This window comes from Lissotriton helveticus, chromosome 4_1 (assembly GCF_964261635.1).
Source record: "Lissotriton helveticus chromosome 4_1, aLisHel1.1, whole genome shotgun sequence".
In the NCBI taxonomy this organism is placed as follows: Eukaryota; Metazoa; Chordata; class Amphibia; order Caudata; family Salamandridae; genus Lissotriton; species Lissotriton helveticus.
In genome coordinates, this window is record NC_136063.1 from 794,292,597 (window position 1) to 794,313,878 (window position 21,282).

A 21,282-nucleotide genomic window follows, 5' to 3' on the forward strand; every position below is an offset into this window, starting at 1 on the left:
CAGGTCTTGGCTGCAATGTGAGAGAAGGATCTACCACCTGCTCTGGCTCTGTGGATAAGTGGGGTTTCGGCCAGTGCAAGGTTGGAAGATCGGAGGTTTACTTTGGGTACATGGAAGTTGATTCTGTCGTTGAGGTACTTGGGTCCGTTGTTGTGTAGGCTTTTGTAGGAATAAGTGAGGATTTTGAAAGTGACTCTTTTCTCAATGGGGAGCCAGTGGAGACTTCGTAGGTGTTGGCTGATGTGTTTGTGTCGGGGGATGCCGAGGACGAGTCTGGCGGCAGTGTTCTGTATGGTCTGGAGTTTGCAGAGTGGGGACTTGTTGATGCCGGCGTAGAGTGCGTTTCCATAGTCCAGTCTGCTGGTGATGAGTGCATGGGTGACTGTCTTTCTTGACTCAGCAGGGATCCCCTTGAAAGTCTTGCGTACAATGCGGAGGGTGTTGAAGCAGCTAGAGGTGATGGCGTTGACCTGTTGGTTCATGGTGAGTGACGAGTCGAGTATTATGCCGAGGTTCTTGCCGTGGTCTGAGGGGGTAGGTGAGCTTCCGAGGGCGGTCAGCCACCAGGTGCTGTCCAATGCAGAAGGGGTGGTACTGAGGACGAGGACTTCTGTCTTCTCGGCGTTGAGCTTCAGGCAGCTGTTGGTCATCCAGACTGCGACATCTTGCATTCCTTTCTGGAAGTGGAGTTTGGCAGTGGTGGGCTCTTTGGTGAGGGAGAGGATGAGCTGGGTGTCGCCGGCGTAGGATACGATGTTGGGGCCGTGTTGGACGATGGCTGCGAGGGGGGCATGTAGATGTTGAAGATGGTGGGGCTCAGGGATGAACCCTGTGGGACTCCGCAGGTAAATTTTGGGGGGTCGGAGAGGAAGGGTGGCAGTCGGATTCAGTCCAGGGATGTTCCTTGTATGCCTGCATCGTGTAGTCTGGCGAATAGTGTGCCGTGGGAGACTGTGTCCAAGACCGCTGATAGGTCAAGTAGGATGAGGGCTGCGGAGTGTCCTTGGTCCAGGAGGGTGCGGATGTTGTCTGTGGCGGCGAGTAAGGCGGTCTCTGTGCTCTGGTTGCTTCGGAATCTGGATTGGGATGGGTCGAAGACAGAGTTCTCTTCAATAAATCGTGTCAGTTTCCTATTGACTGTTTTCTCTACAACTTTGGCTGCGAATGGGAGGAGCAAGATGGGCCGATAGTTCTTGAGGTCGGTGGGGTCAGCTGTGGGCTTCTTGAGCAGGGGTCTGACTTCTACGCGCTTCCAGTCATCTGGGAAGGTGCCTGTTTTGAAGGTGGTGTTGATGGTGCGTTGTAGTTTGGGTGCGATGGCGGCCGCAGCTCTGTGGTAGATGTGAGGGGGCAGGGGTCGGTGGGGGCACACGAGTGGGTGCTTTTCATGGTCGAGTTGGTGTCTTCGGATGTGATCGGTGTCCATTTGGAGATTTTGGGCTGGCTGGTGTTTCTGAGGGGAGGGGGGCCAGCTGTGGCGCCTGGTGGATTGTCGATTAAGTTGTCCTAGGGGATTTTGATCTTGAGGTGGAAATAGGTTCCAAGCTTGTCGCAGAGGTCTTGGGATGGGGTGATGACTGTGGCTTTGCTGCGTGGGTTGGTGAATTCTTGAATGACACTGAAAAGGTCCTTGGAGTTGGTGCAGTTGGCCAGGATTTTGTTGTGGATGAAGTTCCTCTTGGTGACTCTGATCTGGTTGTGGTAGTCAGTCATGGTGTCCTTGTAGGTGGTGTGGTTTTCAGTTGTCTTGGTGTTTCTCCAGTTCTTCTCCAAGGTGTCTGCAGGTGTGTCTGGCTCCTTGGAGAGTGATGGTGAACCAGGCGGCTTTCCTGGGGTGTGGTCTGTTGGGGTTGCGTAGTGGGGTGAGCTTGTCTGCGCAGTTGGAGATCCAGGTGTGGAGTTCTCTGGCTGCGTCGTTTGTGCGGGTGACCGGTGTGGTTGTCTCGGGTGAGGGTGGAGTTAAGTTGCTTGTCGGTAACTTTGCTCCAGTTCCTTTGTAGTGGGCCTGGGGCTGGTATGGGTGCCTTGGGTTTGTTGATGAGGAATTGTATGCAGTGGTGCTCAGTCCATAGCGGCTGCGTTGTGTGGCTGAATTGGACGCTGTTTCCCACCGCGAAGATGTGGTCGAGGGTGTGTCCTGCTCTGTGGGTCGGTGTGTTGACAAGTTGTTTAAGTCGGATGCTGGCGAGGTTGTCACAAAGGATAGTGGAGTTGGGGTCGCTGGGGTTGTCGAGGTGGAAGTTCAGGTCTCCAATGAGTATGTAATTTGTTGAGGCGATGGGGTGCGATGAAGTTGGTGATGGAGGTGGCAAAGGGTGTTTGGGGGCCTAGGGGTCTGTAGACGAGGGTTCCTCGGAGTGTGGCTTTGGGGGTGGTCTGAATATGGAAGTGCAGGTGTTCGGCGGAGGAGAAGGTTTCACTGGAGGTGGTGAGGGGGAGGGTGCTCTTTTTATTTGGTGGCAGTTTGAAAGGCGGTTACCCCATGCATGAGTGAGGCACTTATCGTGGTCATCATTAAACCAGGTAAAGACCCACAATACTGTGGCTCATACTGTCCTATAGCTCTACTCAACTTCGACTCTAAGTTATAAGCAAAGATAATAGCCTCTAGATTCGAGGATCTTCCAAAGGCAGACAAACCCACAATAACCAGCGAAGGATTATCCACCTGCTCAAACAAGCTACAAAGAAAAAATCTATCTCTACAGCCCTCATGGCTTTGGACACTGAGAAAAATTGCGATCAGGTGGATTGGCCTTTCTTATTCCACAATTTGACAAAATGTGGCTTTTGCAATCAATTCATAACCATTATCAAAGCCAATTACGTGCTCCCTAGTGCCAGAGTCCTAGTAAATGGAGTGAGCTCTGATCTTTTTCACTTAGCGAGGGGAATCAAACAGGGGTGTCTCCTTTCACCATTACTATACACCCCTAGTATTGAGGCCCTTGCAGCTAAACTACGTATGACAACTTACACTTGATGCATTTCTTTTGGCATGGAAGAACACAAGATTCCCCTCTTCGCTGATGATGTGCTGATGACTCTTGCCTCCCCAAAATCTACCCTAGAAGCATTGCAGGTGAAACTACAAAACTTCGAACAACTGTCGGGCTTTTGAATTTAACTAACCAGATACTTTGGGCGCAATCTTAACCTGCCTCAGCACGACATGGAATCTGTGGTGGCGTCTACTCCCTTTTAATGGGCTAAAAAAGATATCACATACCTCAGCATCAAGATAACCCCCAAAATCCTGAACCTTTGTGTTAGAAATGGGATTTCCGGTTGGCTAAGGTTTGCGCCAAAGTCAGGCAGAAACCACCATTCCTACGTCAGGGCAAGGGAGTTACACGCCAAGATAACCCCTGCTCACCACCTTGGCAACGTGACACGAGCAGTAAGGCTAAACTCGCAGGCTATGTAAGTTAAGTGTTTGCGCACGCACCCCCAGCAAAAACACGCAAGGCCCACCACAAAGGAAACTCCACACAAGGTTCTATATAAAAATAGCCTTTGTATTGTACAAAACACATTAGATAATAAATACACACTTTACAATGTGCCATAGGCACGGGCAGAATTTACAGGGGATTAGGTGCATTGGACAGGGCCACGGGCGCCACTGTCAGGAATAAACACTTTTAGAACTAGCACTTGGTAGAATTAGCACTCTGTAGGGATAACCCTTAGCACATAGAACAATTGTAGAACCAAATAGAAAATAAAGCACACAACCAGTAACTACTGGTAACAGGTAAGTACCACCTACGCAACCCTAACCACCTTAGGAGAATGTCACGCAGGGAACCAGGACCTTACTAGCAACACCTGTACTAGAAAGAACAACCACCTAACTATAAAAATGCATTTAGGGGGATAAGCTAGAAGCTAGACACATGATGCATCAAAACACATTCAGCGGTGTAGGAAAGACACATGACGTATAAAAACACATTCAGAGGTGTAGGTAAGTAATCACAAATGCCAGAAATCACATTAGGCAGGTAAATCACAAACTGCGCAAAGATCACATAGGGCTAGGAACATGTACCCCACGCAAGGGCCCAACACCAGAACTGTCCCCCAGGCCACCCGGCCTCTCAGGGGCTGAAACGCCCTGTGTCCAGCTAATGTTAGGGCAGGCTGCGCAGGCAGCCAAACAAAGAGATGCGCAAGGCCTAAACGGAGCAGCTGCCCACTAAGTGCTGGGCAGCTGTAAGAACTGAACCTGGCACCAGCGTGCCTCCTTGCTCTCTTCTGGGGCTCTCAAAAGGAATGCGGCCAACGTTGGAGCCTTGTGGGCTCTAAATAACAAAATGTCCCCTGAGCCTCGTGGGCTCTAAAATGGAGATGCTGCCCAAATCACATTGGAGCCCTTCAGGCTCGAAACAACAATGCCTCCTGATTGTGGGAGTCCCGCTCGGGGGGCTCGAAATATGCAAATGCCCCCTGAGCCTCTCGTGGGCTCTGAACAACGGAAATGCCCCTGGGGAACTGAGGTTACCGGGGCCCTCATAGAGACAAGGGGGCCCAACGCGATGGGAGGGGCGGGCACCGGCAGGGTGCCCCGACGCCCTCCTCTTCCCAATTGAACCGGGACCTATGGCGGGGGCTCCTCTTCTGGCGGCTCTTCTCCTGGGCTGCGGGGCTCTCTCCACCACATGGGAGCCCCACCAGCGACCGCAGCACTTCTCTGCCCCTGGGCTGCACGGCGGGGCTCTCCAGTCGGTCTCTGTTTGCTTCCGGGCCGGTCATGTGGGGGCGGGGCTTCCTTCAGACAAATGGAAGTCCCGCCCCACCTCAGGCGCTCCTCAGCCTGACTTCCGGTTTCGGTTTCCTCGGTGGCCCGGGCCGGCGGCGGTGATTTCTTCTCCTCAATACGGGGTGGGCTCCAGTCAAATAAATAAATAAAAGCAAATATGCGGCGTGGGCAGCCGCTATGAACAATATGGCGGCAAGGTCCCTGACGGGATAAGCACCCGCTAGGGCAATCCCACGGGCACAATACAGGTGCGAGGTGGGCACTCGCGAAGCACTCCTGTAGGGGCACGGCAATGATCGGGGTGTGCACTCGCGCCGATGAGGAAGAACGGAGGGGGATTCCCACGCCGGGGGAATCCCTTAGGGCGGGAATCACAAAATAGCAGTGCCCTTTAGAATGAAGGATACCTTGCTCCCAGGGCGCTTAGAGGCCCCAAAGTCCAGGGCAAAGTTCAGGACAGGAAGGTGCGCAGGGGGGGCAAGGCTGGGACCAGGGGCCAGCTCACTGGGCTCTCCAGGCAGGGAGGCAGTCCTAGTGGCGGTCCTCCTGGCGCCCAGCAGCAGCAGGCCCCCCTCTTCAGATCAGGAACAAGAGAACATTTTGCAAGGGGACACAGCCCCTTTTTATACAGGTAAATCCTTTGTCCTTAGGTGCAGGGTGGGGGGAAAACCAGTCGCAGCTGGTTTTGGAGCACTGTGATGTGCCCAGCCACCCTTCCTATTTACTGGCCAGGCTAAGGACATTAGACGCACCACAGGGGGCGGAGCCAGCATTGTGTGGGGAAAGCCCAGGCCTATTCAGGTCCCAGAAGCACTCCTCCCCAGCCATCACACATGCAGATCTCCCATTCAGCACTGGGGAAGACCCATCCTGACTCCTGGAGCCATCACTACCACCAATTCACATTCATAAACAAAAAGTTTAGGGGTGAACCTGCCAGAAGGGCCAAGTCCAACACTTTGTAAAAGACCACGGTTTCTTACCCACCTTATGCTCTATGATCACAAGTTTCATGTGCAGGATTGAACGGCTTGTCTTCCATACAAACAACTACGGCTCCCGAAGAGCTCTGGGGATCTATCACTGCCAGATTTCCATCTTTATTTCAAGGATTCTCAATAAATGAATGATCTCTGAATGGTCAGCATAGGAGCCCAGCAAATACTTGCTCCGCATGGACAGGGCAGTGTCGAGAAGATAAATCTGGGATCTCCTATAGAAACCCAAAGCGGAATTCCCACTGTAAGCTTGCCTTAATACTCCCATGAAGACTACACTTACAGTTTAGGACGAGGTCAACCAGACATCTGCATGGGCCACCTTCCCCTTCCAATTAACACTGATTCATTTTAACCCTGTGTTTCTCCCAGCCTTACAAACGAAACCCTTTGAAGCATGAAGAGATGGAGGCTGTCTCACCATCGCAGACCTCTTCCATAATTGGGATATCTTTACTTTCGAGCACTGCCAAAGGGTCTTTAATCTACCAGCGTAAGAATACTATCACTACACCCTACTTAAAAACTGGGTCCTTAGCCCTAATATAGGAGAGGCTGCCACCAGGGACCTCACCCCCAATGAACAATTTGGAAAAAAGCAGAGTGGCTCAAGGGGCTGTATCTCCTTTCTTTATTCCTTACTGATTTGAACCCCCATTACCCGCGACACATGGTCTTCTGGGAGAGGACATTGGGTAACACAATCTCAGATGCGCAGTGGGGCAAACTTTGTAGAGACATACCCAGGTTCAATAACTTGAAGGGGATACAAGAGGCTCACTACAAAGTACTATATGATTGGTACCTCTACCCTTCCAAATTGCGAAAAATCTTTCCGACTATCTCAGATTCATGTGGGAGGGGCTGTGGCATGCTGGGTGATTTAAGGCACATCTGGTGGGACTGTCCTATGATCTGCCCATTCTGGTTGTAAATTCTAGCCCAGATCAAAGACATTTTTGGCACCCTAATGCCGGATGATCCGAGCTTTGCTCTCTTAGAATTGTGCAATGACTCCCTCAAACATTAGACCTTATCAGATCGGTCAATAATTTGGTTATGTCTAGGCACTACAAAAATGGTGGTTGCTTAAGCTTGGAAGCGAAAGGAGGTGCCTTCACTGATACAGTGGCATGCCCGACTGTGTCAGGTTCACAAGATGGAGCACATGCAGATATTCTCTCATAGGTCACCAGCCTTGCTGGTGACCTATTTTTCTAGAGGTCTTCCTTTGTGTGCTTGTCCGACATGAACATGGGCCCTTCACCTCTTTCAATTCTAATAAGTCAATCCACGCCAGAGCGTAGGCGAGGAAGGCCTATACTCGATACATACTGCATACACCAGTCTCTCCCTTGAACACCAGTGATATTCCCATGTACCTTTAGTTTATCAGTTATGGGGTGAGGGAGGGCTTGGGAGAAAAAGTGAATATATTGTTATATGTACTAACAGTGCCATATAGCGACAGCATGTCTGTTAGAATGACAATCCTAAGTGGAGTAGCAATTGATCCTTCCAATAAAGCTCTTGCATTACGGATGTATGGATTGTGATAGTATGCAGTGTAGTGATGTGAATTTTGGAAAAACCAATAAAGAAAGATTTGACAAAAAAAATACCTGTAGCCTAAGCGCTTGCTCTGATGAACCATATGAAGTATGTAGGATTCCCGGCTGGTTCCGGTCAGGCCAGGCAACAAAATGACCGTGGGTCTTGAGCAGGAATCAGGGTAAGAAGTGCTACCTTCGTTTTCAAACCAATCCAGAGAAAGCTGCCCTCCATCTGCTGTCTTGATCATCTCACTGCAAAATACAGGTCAAACGACAGTACATTGGACACCTAATCACAACCAACACAATCTTATAATTTAGCAGTTCTGTCACTTTGTAGCCAACAAAATACACACATGGTTACAGTTCTTTCCACACCAAGAACACAACTCTGTTTGCCTAAACTCCTCCCCCTCCTCCAGTTTTATTGCAGTCCAGCAGAAAATATTGTCTTTTTAAATGGGTATCCAGCTGACATATCAATTAAACATGCTTAGATTTGAAAAGCACAAACAGTAAGCGTCATTGGCACAGCTGGCAGTGCAGATTAAAACAAACACAGGTATAAATAATAAAGAAGAGATGACACTGTTATGCTGTAGTTTCAGAGACTGAGAACAGAAGTTAAAGGGATGACTTGGTGGCTGCGTTCTCAAGTCCCAGCTCTCAAAACAGTCTTGTATTGCTGTTTGGTTCGAGTTAATATAATCGCAGAAATTACAGACATGGGCAGACTTCCAGGCTCAAAAACAGTTAAGTTGCATTAGAATGAATGAATATAAAACTTGTAAAGCGCTAATTTTGCCAAGGGCGTCAAGGCGCTAACAGTGGAAAATTAGTGCAGACAGCGAGGCACCCCCAAACCAACATCTGAGGAAACAGCCAGGTTTTTAACTCTTTACGATAAGAGTGTGTGAACATTGTCCAGCAATTTCGTCGGGAAGAGAGTTCCACAACTTAGCAGCAGGGAGAAGGATCTCCCACTCCATCTCAGTCGCTTAAATCTGGGCACCGTGAAAAGATGCTTACTGGCCGACCTGAGATTCCTAGTCGGGGTGTAATGTTGAAATAATGCTTTAATACCGTCCAGCCATGGCCATAGTAGGCATTATGAGTGAGGCAAAGAGCTTTAAACTTGACCCTACGGTCAATTGGGAGCCAATGCAGAGACCGAAGGGAGGCATTAGCATTAGAGAAAAGGGAAGAAAGTGAATGCAAGAGAAAGAACAGAGAAAAAAGGATGGGGGTTGGTAGGTGTGGAAAGGTGGAATGAAAGAAGCAGAAATTACCACTATATGACACAATGGTGGGGAAGATATGGAAGATGTATGCAATGGATAGGTTCTCAGCAACTGTTCATGATTCATACATTTCAAAGTGTTTGGTATGCCATTTAAAACATACATGAAATTAGAAAACTCATAGGCTGATGGTCCTGTTACTATGTTAAGACTTCTCCACTATGCCCGCTTGTGGGTTATGTCATCTTGCATAGACGTATGTATATGGTATTTATATAGAGCAAACCTAGCAAAGTGGCAGAGGAGCTCTGTTTGTGGTAATAGACAAGCATAAAGTCAGTGAGTAGTAAGAAAGGTATCTGGTTTGTGAAATGTTAATGCATGATGATGTAGTGTTCTTTAAAGAGGTGAGTCTTCATCTCTTCCCTAAATCTTCTTCAGACAGCTAGGTGGCTGATGATACAACATAATATAGGTGTGTGGACTGTTTAGGTAATGTTTATCACATATTCTGCAAAAATTACAATAAGAATGTGCAAATAATGATTGGCATAAAAGTGTCGTAAGTGCGAGCGCGGAAATCTTACAAATGATTTCCATAAATGTTGTCACCTTAAAACTAACTTAAAGAGCATGGAAGAGCGGCAGTTTTCTAGGTCCATGAATCTTTGCCGCTGGTTTAGAAAAGAGCTTTACACAACAATGAGAATGATAATTGCATTTGATGTTCAGTCAAAAAAGAGAGGGTTGGTGAAGTTTTTAAATTTTATTTTCTCATTTTAGTAGATTAGTCGGTGTTGTTCTTTTTATTCATATTAGTGGCAAATCGAGAACAGGAACAATAAGAAATAAGATTGGTTAGAACAAGCATAGAGAAATCAAAACAGCTTGTTCCATTCAGAATATAGTCCGGATTCTAAACTAAAAGACCTATCCTATCCTAACAAGAACCCATAAAGAGGTTTTTTTGGAAAAGAGCAAGTAGATTTTGGAGCAAAGTCAGATAACTAAGGAAAAGATCAAAGCCCCTATACAGGGCAGTTCTGGAGACTCAGACGAGTTCTCCAGACAATTAACATAACGTGTATTTGTAAAGCACACCTTCACCCATAGACATCTTGGCACTGAATAACAGATGTTTATTGTTACCCAACTCAATGGTACTCATTTTATCAACCTCAGATTGGTGAAGGGCTGAGTGGACCTGCTGCGATTTGAACCTGTGACCACAGGGTCAAACACAGGCTCCTGAAGTGGGTGCATTAGTCCACTGAGCCACCTGACCGGGCAATTGCAGTAACAACAGTCTAGGCAGATGAGAAGGGGAGAATCACAGCATAAAAAAGAAAATCTGTTCACAAAACGTAAAAGAATAAAGAATTGACCGTAAGCAATAGCTTATGGCAAGTCAGGCTTGTTGTAGAGTTACTGGGCTCTTTTGATCACTAACTTTTTGATCTGTTATCACTTGCCTTGGCTCTTCTTCATTTGGTCCTTGAATGGATCTGGTTTAGTGCCGAGAGAGATCGGACATAAGCGATCCAACTCCCGCGATCCAATGAGGACAAGGAATTGGGTAAGTGACCTCAAACTCGTAATTAGATTTATGTATATATATCTGAGAACTAAACTACACCTGTAAAGTATTATCGCTGCTAGACCAAATCTTCAGATGAGAATTCTGTCAAACTAAGATCATACAAACCAATAATTCTGTTAGAGCTCTGTAGAATAATAACATTAGAATCTGCTGTCCAGAGATTTCTCCGCTAGAATTCCCTCTAAAGCTCCATGATAACAAAATCAAGTAAAGTAAGGAGAATGCAGGCCTGTGTTAAATTCAGCTTATGGAATAAAGAATATAAAATAATGGAAATATACATATCATTCATAATTTCTGGGACTCAATATATTTCTTACATCTTATTTGCACACGTAAAGCATTTTAGTTTCATTGTAAATGGCACATGTAACTATGACTATGTAACTATAACATATTACTGCATTTTCAAAGTATAAAAGTATTTCAAAACATAAATTAATAATATCGTTTATGGTGATTCATATTAGTACACGCATGAAGATTATTACCTAACAGTATCGGAGCATTTGGTTTTAGTATAAACAGGTAGCATCTTTTCTCTGTTCTCACTTGGCGCACAATTTAACATGTGCAAAACATGGAGTTTAGGATAAGACTTTTAAAATACACATACTGTCATCTAGATTACATCACTTTTCATAAATTCTTCACACACATTATTATTACGAAAGTGTAATAAGAAAATTCTTAGACTAGGTGAATTCATCACTTAACATCTTCTATTATGGTTTGAAACTATACACCAATACTAGTAAATAGAACACAATATATGTTATTCAAGCGACTATTTTTCATCTAATTAACTCTTGTCCGCATGCTTTTATGATGCAGTAACTATGCCTTCAAGATTTTTCTCTTATCGTATAGTTAGCATAATTGGTGCACGTTTTTATAATTTTTCTATCAAACGTGTCATAACCAATTTTCGTGTCAGTTAAAAGCTCAGCAGTTTAACTCCTTTATTAGGCTAGCACTGCAACGTGCTACGGGGCAATGCAGGGTAAAGATGCATAGAATGAGAAGTTCTAGTTAGGAACACGTACTATAGATAAATCAGCTAAACAGGTTGCAAAAATAGATTAATGCATCATATGAGACTATGGTGAGATCTTTCGATGGTCCGTCGTCTTTGTCCTCGGTTCCCACGGTAAATGTTCATGTCAGCATGAAGTCTGTTACAGATGGTACAACGTATTACAGGAAGTTACATATTCGAAGGTTCTCATGAGAACCTTTGGCAAGCCTGATCTGTAAGCTGCTGGTGTCCCATTGCGTAACAATGAGCTACTCTATTGTCATGTGTTTCTCACATGTCCATTGTAATTTTCCCTGTTAGCCTAATCATGCATGTTGTAGGCCGCTTCGGCTTTGCACACATTACTAAATAATCATATTTTTGTACCACATTGTATTTTCACATAAAACCAGCACATGTTTTTGTATTTTATTCTTGCCTGGGATTTATACTGAACAGCCTAGGCAGGGTCAAACAACACTGCCCCTTGTTATTGTCTCTGGTTGGACACTAGCACAGAGACATAATAAAGAAATGAAGCTGCTGTTTTTGAATACACATATCTTTTCATGTAACTTAGGGCAGGGGTTCTGGAAAAACACTCACAGAGCAAAGTATCTGAGACGAGAGTGCTGCGTCAGCTGAGATGTAGACCATCCACCTATGTATATTAAGGAACAAGGTCTGCCACTGAACCCCGAGATCTTTACTAGAGAACCAATTAGCTTCAGTAGTGTGGGAGGGGTTAGCAGATCTGTCAGATAACATGACTGGGCTTTTCATGGGATATGCTTTATTGACCATGCTGATGATATTATTGATATGTATTTGTCTTTGAATTGTGGTACATTTATTGCATTTTAGAGCACAATAGTTTAAATAAACATTGTAAGCTTCCTTCGTGTCTCTTTCTTATCTTATTGTGGACAAGTACGGACCAGACAGCGAAAGGGTGTGTCCTGTTACTGCGATACCTGAGAGGCTCGAGAGTGTTCTGTTCTGGTGTGCCAAATCACTTGTCTCTCTGGAAAGGTTAGAAGGGCAAGTGATGCACTATAGCTAGTCAGACTCAGGGTCATAGATACTGAGGTAGTATGGTGACTCAGTCCCTACAGGCTGATGTTCTATGGTCCCAAGCATAGTTCTGTTCCTGAGCAGAATCCCTGCAACACTATAAAAGGAAACATTCAATTTTGGGTATTTCCTGGTTATATCACAAAATGTAAGCGGCAGCAAACATTTTCTTTTTATGAATACTCTTGATCATATGTATATGTGGAAAGAAAACAATCAAAATACAGTGAAGTAATATGATGTGAGGAAAGAAGGAATACATTTTTTAGGAAACAGCACATTTCACAAAAAGCCAAGTCCTAGAGTTACATTATAACGTGAAATCTCTTTTTTTATAGAAAGCATTTTCTTCTTAAAGGGATAGAGTAGAATAAAGGAATTATGCAGCCTAGTAAGTGGAGAACGACAGAAATTAAATCTTTCTGCAGAAAATGAACAAAAAATGTTCACGGTGGCACATTAAGCAAAGGCACATTTTCTAACGTTTAACTTATGCATTTTTCATGTTACTATTTTATTGTGTGGGGACATTTTTGTAAAAATTATCAGCTTCCTCATTAGCATCTGCAAAATGCGAAAACCCAAATACAGTTGTTAAAAAATATATATTATCATATGTTCACATTTTCCTTTATATGTGCAGTTGTGAGCAAATACTGAGGCCCGAATTGCATCAACAGGTAGCCTTGTTATGTTATGTTATAAGACTTTTTTATAGCGCAAATCACCATCAGGTCTCTAAGCGCTTCTAGAGAAGAGCCAGCAAGTTACTAGTGCTGAAATGTCAAGGCAGCAGCGGAGGCAGGAGTTACACAGTTGTTAGCGCCTCTCTAAATAGATACGTTTTTAAAAACCTCCTAAAGACGAGCAAAGCCTGTTGCTTGCGCAGGTACTCCGGCTGATCATTCCAGACCTGCGGGAGGAAAGCAGAAAACGCTCTACCTCCTTTAGATTTGGAGATGTACCAGGGGAGAGCTAACCTGCAAGCCTCAGATGATCGTAGAACCCGGCCGGTAACATATTTCATCAAGCGATCTTTTTATATACTTGGGTGCCTCACCATAGATTGCCTTGTGGGTGATACAGAGGCCCTTAAACTGCTCTCTCTGTTTAATAGGCAGCCAGTGCAGTTTATGTAACAGAGGGGTGGCTTGTGTCTTTCTAGGGAGTCTAAAGATGAGCCTAGTCGCATCGTTCTGTACTACCTGTAATCTCCTGAGGAGCTTCTGGGGGAGGCCAATGTAATGGGCATTCCCGTGATCCAGCCTAGAGATGACAGTGGTGGAGACGATTGACTGCAGTGAGGATGTTGATAAGAGAGCAGCAAGTTTCCGTAGCTGCCTGAGGCAGGTTCCTACTACAGTGGTAACCTGGCAGGACATAGACAGTTCAGAATCGATTTTCAGCCCCAGGCTTTTTACGACTGGGACTGGTAGTGGGACTACTCCTAATTCCGGAGGTCAAAAGAGATCACACCATGGGCTAGTACTCGTTGGAATGACCAGCACTTCGTTTTTATTAGGATTTTTATTTCAATGAATTGGCTGTCATCCAATTTACAGTGAACCTGAGCAGGTTTTGTACCAACTCCTGCGCCTGGCAGGAGTTGTTGAGCCAGACAAGAAGTTGGGTGTTATCGGCATAATTAAAGACCTAACAATCCATGTGAGTCAGAAAGTCCTGAAAAACATACCATTTCTTGTAGGGGGGCACAACAATATAGAACAGGAAACATACTTGAACACCCTTCCCATATACACTTTAGGGAAAACAGTTTTGACACAGGAGCTGCACAAACACCTCGGCAGGAAAAGAGTTGACATTCAGGCCTCAAAAGAGCAATGTCATTGTGGGATTCAACAAGTTAACTCTGGAGAGCAGCATCAAGAAAAGAATCTTGTTGGTAGTAATGACGCTCTATGTGAACGATCCTCCATGCATCACACACCCATGGCTTTCAATACATTAATGAGCATGTGCAGTGAAGAGAGAATATTGTTTTTGAGATCATTGGCATGTGCTGAATGTGCATGGATGTTGAAGCATTTGCTCTTTTGTATGCTAGTGATCACTTATACTGCAGTCTACATATAATATTGTGAACACATGTAACTTTGTGGGGGATTTTTTTGCTCTAGATACAATGTTAAATTTCAGGCAGTGATCGTATATTGGAGTGAAGATGGGCAGAACTTGGTGCCAATTATCAGTGGCACCTCTTTGATTGGGAAAGAGTTGCTTGCACAATCTGCGCGTGACCCATTCACTTGGTCAAGTCATCCATACCCCAAACAATTTCATTTATTCACCAGATTAATGTTTTTACCTCCAGTTAGCCCACAGTGCACACTGTACAATAGCGTTGCTCTCTTTAACGGGGCCATGCCTATTTTTTATTCAATAATGACATGAATAGCACTTGTGGGTATGATGGAAGCGATAAGTGACCAACACCCAATGCTAGGGCCATGAAAACAACCAATCGGATGACTCCCGGGAGAAAAGGATGATGAATCTCCCTTCACGGGACGGACCAGTGAATCAGCCAGATCAGAAAACCCTATTCTTAAACCTGCGCCCCTAAACTCAGGTAGAATATGGCACACACGTGGAGTGAGTCACACTCAGAAGAGGCTTGTATACTGAAACAAATGGATGGCAAACCCAAGATGATGAATGTAGTGGGCCATTAGGTGTCAGTGAGCCACAGAGTTGAAACAGGGGAGCCCAGTGACAGAGACAGAGAGAGAAGAGACTCATTATGGGACAAATTCACTAGAACCATCCGTCCTCCCATAGACCTAGACCACGCGGAGGATGAAGCCCTGAAAACTAAGACTGGCTGAGACTGGTACACAAAGCAATGAGGAAGTAAAGCCAGGGCAGTGCACTGGTGGTTGGCTGACGAAATACCACAAGTGGGGAAGGAGAGGAAGAGCCCAAAGAAGGGAAGGTAGGAATCCATACAAGCAGATCAGGGGAACAAATACATTATTCTGATGGATCACGACAAGGCCATTTGAAAGAAGGGACCAGGATAGCCAGGCCCCCATGTTATGTGCTTACATGTGTAGGTAGGAAAGTGAGATTGAACAAGGCTGTGCATATGCAAATGTCCTGCACTTGCCTCTGATTACATTACTCCATTTCCAAACACATGATATTGCAACCCTTTCAGTGCTGCTTTAAACAAACAACTGTAAACAAATAGCAGCAGCTAAAAGGGGACGCAAAGCATATGGAGGAATACAAGGTCCAGTCCAGCTGTATAATAGGGTTGACCACTGCCATCTGCAGCCAGGGCTGGAGAAGGGCTCCTTGCGGCTGTCTGATGCCCTCTGTAGGTGTGCAGATGTAGCACTCACCCTCTGCCATGATGAAGAGCACAGGACAGGAGGTGAGGTAGAAGTACACCAACCAGTCGATCAGCCCTGCTTTCAGGGACCCCTTGCAAGCAAGAGGAGCAGACCTCTCATTTCTGAGCTCCCTTTACAGACAAAGGAGCAGTGACGAAGTGAAACCAGTAACATGTAAAGGACGAGTCGGTCTCACAATGCCTAGGTGTAGGAAGCGCTATATAAATGCAATTACAGCATAATACAATACAAAAGAAGAAAGGACGAATACAAAAATTCTTCAAGAGATAAAAAGACAGGAAGTGAATGGTGGTGGAAGAAGGGGTTAGGAGTTAAGACTAAGCAGCCTTGGCATTCAGTAACCCCAGCATTTCGCAGTGTCAGTAACCGGTCCCGAAAAAACACTTTAGGCACTTGCACATTTTTCCTTATGGATTAAGCAACTGCATCTCATCATTTTATCCGTAAAATTGACTTCATTGACTTGACTCCTAGGAATAATTATTTGCAATGCTACAAATAGGCTGTATCAAGTGCTACATAAAACATGCTACTAATTACTCAAATCGTTTTTACTACTGTATACTCCTTTAATGCTAAAGCAAACGTTTTAATGAAAGTTAAAGTCACAACTACTGCTATAATACAAGAAAAGTCATAAAATAACTGAAACATCACATAAGATGCTTTTCTATAAAAAAACACATACATGCATATGACATATAGAGCTCTACAAATATCTTATCAAATCCGGACTAATGCCTGGAGGCATGTTGTCGACTATTGCTAATTATTCAGCAATAGTTAAGGATTTCGTAATTTTGTTGCTAAAGCACTTCAGTGGAAATATTAAAGTATTTCTGAGATATAGGGGCGTATTAACAATTACATTTTGGAGTATGTAAAGTAGTACTGATGCAGCACACCTTTACGTACTCCTATACGTCTTTTTGAATTGGCACCAAAACATCTAAAATTATATTACAATGTGAATATTCAGAGGATAGTCGTATACAGTTAGAGCAAACAGAAAGGACTGTGCTCTCTATGCACTTTTATTTATAGGATGTTTCAAGGCCAGTTCACAAAGGCATTTAAGAGTACGTAAAATATTATCCTGTAGTACTACTTCCTGTGGTCATAAATGTTTTGTGAATTGACCCCATACTTGTTTAAGGATTGCTATTTGCATTCATTGTACCCTTCATTTCTGCTGAAAACGTTGCATAGGTGAATTACTTTGACCGAGTAGAGTTGTGAATCGTGCATGTAGGAGCTGTCCAGTCCAGTCACTCACAGGCTATACTGCTCCCTTAATGAGTACAGCATCTTTTATCATCGGTTCGTGTTAATTGAATCCAGTACATGTGATGTTATGCAGATGCTTTACAAATGTGCATTTGGTTGGGAATTCACGTTAATTGGTCTAAGATATGTACATTCTTAGGTGCGATTTTACATTTGTTGGTCTAAATGTACTTCCTCAGTTCAACTGCATATAGGTTCGAATGGACCCCATCTTCTTCACTAGCACCCACGTCGCCTTCAACCACACCACCGAACCCCACTGGACCGACCACCACTGCACCCACTTCACCTACAAGAAACCAACCACCCACCCCCAAACCCAACAGCTACCCTGCCGCTGCTAGAGTAAAGTCACCGAAGATCAACTGACCACCACCCTCGCCCAGAACCCATCAACCGACCCCACCAACCCAGATGCCGCCGCCCGCAACCTCAGACAATGGATCGATTACTGCGCCAACACCCTCGCACCACTCAAGAAACCCTCCATCAACCACGCCAGCAAGAAAGCCACCTGGTTCACCGACGACCTCCAGACCTCCAAACGCGCCTGCCGGAAACTGGAGAAGAAATGGCTCTACGAACGCACACCAGACAGCCACGCAGCCCACAAGGATGCCATCCCCAAACATCACCACCTCATCAGACTTGCCAAGAGATCGTCCTTCAAAAACCGCCTGGATAAAAACGCACACAACAGCAAAGAGCTCTTCAGCATCGTAAAGGAACTCTCCAACCCCAGCTCCAACTCCAATGACATCTCGCCCTCACAAGAACTGTGCGACTCACTGGCCTCCTTCTTCCACCGAAAGATCGCTGACATCCACAACAGCTTCAACACCACCACCACGCCTGACTCCACCCCTACGAACACCACCCGCACCATCCGCCTGACCTCCTGGACCAATGTCAGCGACGACGAGACCCGCAAGGTCATGAACTCCATCCACTCTGGATCCCCGTCAGACCCATGCCCACACCACGTGTTCAACAAAGCCGACGTAGCCATCGCACCCCAGCCACGAAAGGTCATCAACATCTCCTTCGAAACAGGGACATTCCCGGAAAGCTGGAAGCACGCCGAAATCAACGCCCTCCTCAAGAAGCCCAAGGCAGACCCCAAGGACCTCAAGAACTTCCGGCCCATCTCCCTGCTCCCGTTCCTGGCGAAGGTCACCGAGAAAATCGTCAATGCACAACTGGCCCGCCACCACGAAGACAACAACATCCTGGACCCATCCCAGTTCGGATTCAGACGAAACCACAGCACCGAGACAGCCCTCATCGCCGCAACAGACGACATCAGACGCCAACTGGACAGCGGCGAAACATCAGCCCTCATCCTCCTGGACCTGTCAGCCGCCTTCGACGCGGTCTGCCACCGCACACTAAAGACACGCCTCCAAGAAGCCGGAATCCAAGAGAAGGCCCTCGACTGGCCCTCGTCCTTCCTCTCCGGCAGAACACAGAGAGTCCACCTCCCACCCTTCCGATCCGAAGCCACCGACATCATCTGCGGCGTCCCCCAGGGCTCATCCTTCAGCCCGACGCTGTTCAACATGTACATGGCCCCCCTCGCACGTGTCGCCCGCCAGCATAACCTCAACATCATCACCTACGCCGACAACACCCAGCTTATCCTCTCCCTCACCAAGGACCCGCACACCGCCAAAACCAACCTCCACAAGGGAATAAGGGCCATCGCCGACTGGATGAGAAGCAACCGTCTGAAACTAAACTTGGACAACACGGAGGTCCTCATCCTCAGACCAACCCCCTCAGCCTGGGACAACTCGTGGTGGCCGACCACGCTGGGAACAGCTCCGATACCGACCGACCACGCACGCAACCTAGGATTCGTCCTCGACTCCTCCCTCTCCATGTCAAAACAGGTCGACGCCGTCTCCTCCTCCTGCTACAACACCCTCCGCATGCTCTGAAGGATCTACAAGTGGCTCCCGACCGAAACAAGAAGAACAGTGACACAGGCCATCGTCAGCAGCAGGCTAGACTACGGCAACGCACTCTATGCAGGAATCCCAGCCAAACTCCTGCGCCGACTACAATGCATCCAAAACGCCTTAGCCCGACTGATCCTCAACGTGCCCCGCCGCAGCCACATCACCCCCCACCTGAGAGACCTACACTGGCTCCCGGTCGACAAGAGGATCACCTTCAAGCTCCTCACCCACACACACAAAGCCCTCCACAACGTCGGACCAGCCTACTTGAACTGCAGATTCAGCTTCCACACCCCCACCCGCCAACTCCGCTCCGCAAGCCTCGCCCTCGCCACTGTCCCCCGCATCAAACTAAAGACCTCCAGCGGCAGATCCTTCTCCTACCTCGCCGCCAAAACCTGGAACAGCCTCCCGACCCACCTACGGCAGACCCAGGATCTACTAACCTCCAGAAGACTCCTCAAGACCTGGCTCTTCGAGCAGTAGAGGTCCCCACCCCTTCCCCTCAGCGCCTTGAGACCCTCACGGGTAAGTAGCGCGCTTTACAAGTTCCTTGATTGATTGATTGATTGATTGAATGAATCGACATTTAATTATCCAAATCGACATTGACTAGAGCAGCTATACATTCAATTAGGCTCAGTATCATGTGCTCCGGATAGTTACAGAAGTGGATTTTGGATCTGTTACTGAAGGAGCTCACATTACATTTTGACTGGACAGGAGCTGAACTAATGAATATGAGTTTCTTCGTACCTCCACACTTTAGATAAGTCTTCAACACATTCAAAGGGTTTTTTTTCTCTCAGACACTGGAGTCAATTTATAATATTTATTACTGTGGAGTTGGGACAAACAGATTATATGTGCATTTCAGGTTTGGTGAAATATTTTCTTATTGTGGTTATGCAGTTCTATAGCACATACAACTTCTCAGGAGTTGTTAAACCACCTTGTAGGGAGTAGCACGTCAGTCCCAAACCCAAGGTTAGTGGTTAATCCAGTGGTTATTGGTTATTGTTGGTTACACGGATAAGTCGTGTGCACTCAGGGAAACCATTTCATGCATATACTCCAGTTTTTTGTGGTGCATTATATTTAATGGAGTCAGTTGTGCTCATTAGTGGGCAGTTTGTGAGTTTACACGGATGGTAGATGGGGTGAATAGACAAGCTAGAGAAGATGAACTATTAGGCTGCAGAGATATCGTTTCAAAGAAGGAGAAGTTGTGACGAAATAAGGTCTGAAAAATTTGAAGTAATACATTTTCAAAAGTGTGTCCTTTATGCCATGTCGCAATTGCGCAAAAATGAATTTGAAACTATAAATCCTTGATCAATGTTCAACAAACTTTTTATGAGTAAGAAAATGTGCATCTCAGGAAACTATATGAAATTTGGTATAACTTTAGTCAGAGGTTTCAAAAGTTAGGCCAAAGTGGATCTCGAATTCTACATGGAAAGTGTAACATAAAATTACCAATTGTTGTGATTTCAAAAACGCCTTCCAGGCCAGGGGACAGACCTCTCTGTGAGCCTGTCAGTGCAGCTCTGCTTGTCTAACTTGACTTAAAGCAAAAAGTACAGCCGCAGTAGGGGGGGGGGAGAAAGGTAGGGAATGCGGTGGGGGTTGGTCAAGGATGGCAGATAAGTTGTTTTTATCAAACTTTGGGACAGGGTTAGATAATAGAGGCCATGCTATTTATGGCTCTCTCATTACTCCTCTGCATCTGTGTAGCAAATAAAAGTAGGAGCAGATGATTTTGGAGGCCATACATATCATAAAATACATGGTTAAAAACTGAGTTAAGGGGATGTTCTTCACCTCGCGACATCATGGACAACTAGAGTTTCGCTCTCTTTCTCCATTTCATGTCATTCAGAATCCATCAGTGAAAAACATCCCCGTAGTTCACTGTTACCCATCTATATGTGAGGCTTAGCACTTCACAGCTTTGAATATTTAGCTTATAAAACTCATCATCACAAAGTGAGAAGCTGGGGAAGTTTTCTTTTAAAGGAAATTAAAAAGCAGCAATAAAGACGCAGAGCATCGCAGGCCCAATGGCAAAGACGGCCACTTTCCTTATTCCGAAAGTCCCTTGGGGGGTAATTTGGTAGCAAGGAAAGGGAAATATAAGGCTAACTGACCCGTGACAATTGTTTCCCAGCTGTTACTCAGCAGTGACAACTCTGACAGCAAGAAAAACAATTTCCTGAAGCCAGCTGTCCCACACGACTCCAGCTACAAGGAACAGGACGGGACGTGACAACACACGGCAATAATGCACACTAGTTGTATGATACCAATGTGAAGCTTTAGTAACATGATAAACAAACATGAGACAGAGTGGTGTGTAACGGTCAATGTAATTCGCAATTTTGGAATTGTCTTAAATTTCAGCTGAA

The 21,282-nt window shown here is 45.9% G+C and overlaps 1 protein-coding gene across 1 annotated transcript in view; it reads right to left on the minus strand.

The window, feature by feature from the left end:
* ABHD3 (abhydrolase domain containing 3, phospholipase) overlaps nt 1–21,282 on the minus strand; it is a 283,393-nt gene that overhangs the window by 207,676 nt on the left and 54,435 nt on the right. Inside the window, exon 3 of the mRNA XM_078687433.1 lies at nt 7,386–7,568. Within this exon, the coding sequence (XP_078543559.1) occupies nt 7,386–7,568 (183 nt within the window). The remainder of the gene's footprint in view (nt 1–7,385; nt 7,569–21,282) is intronic.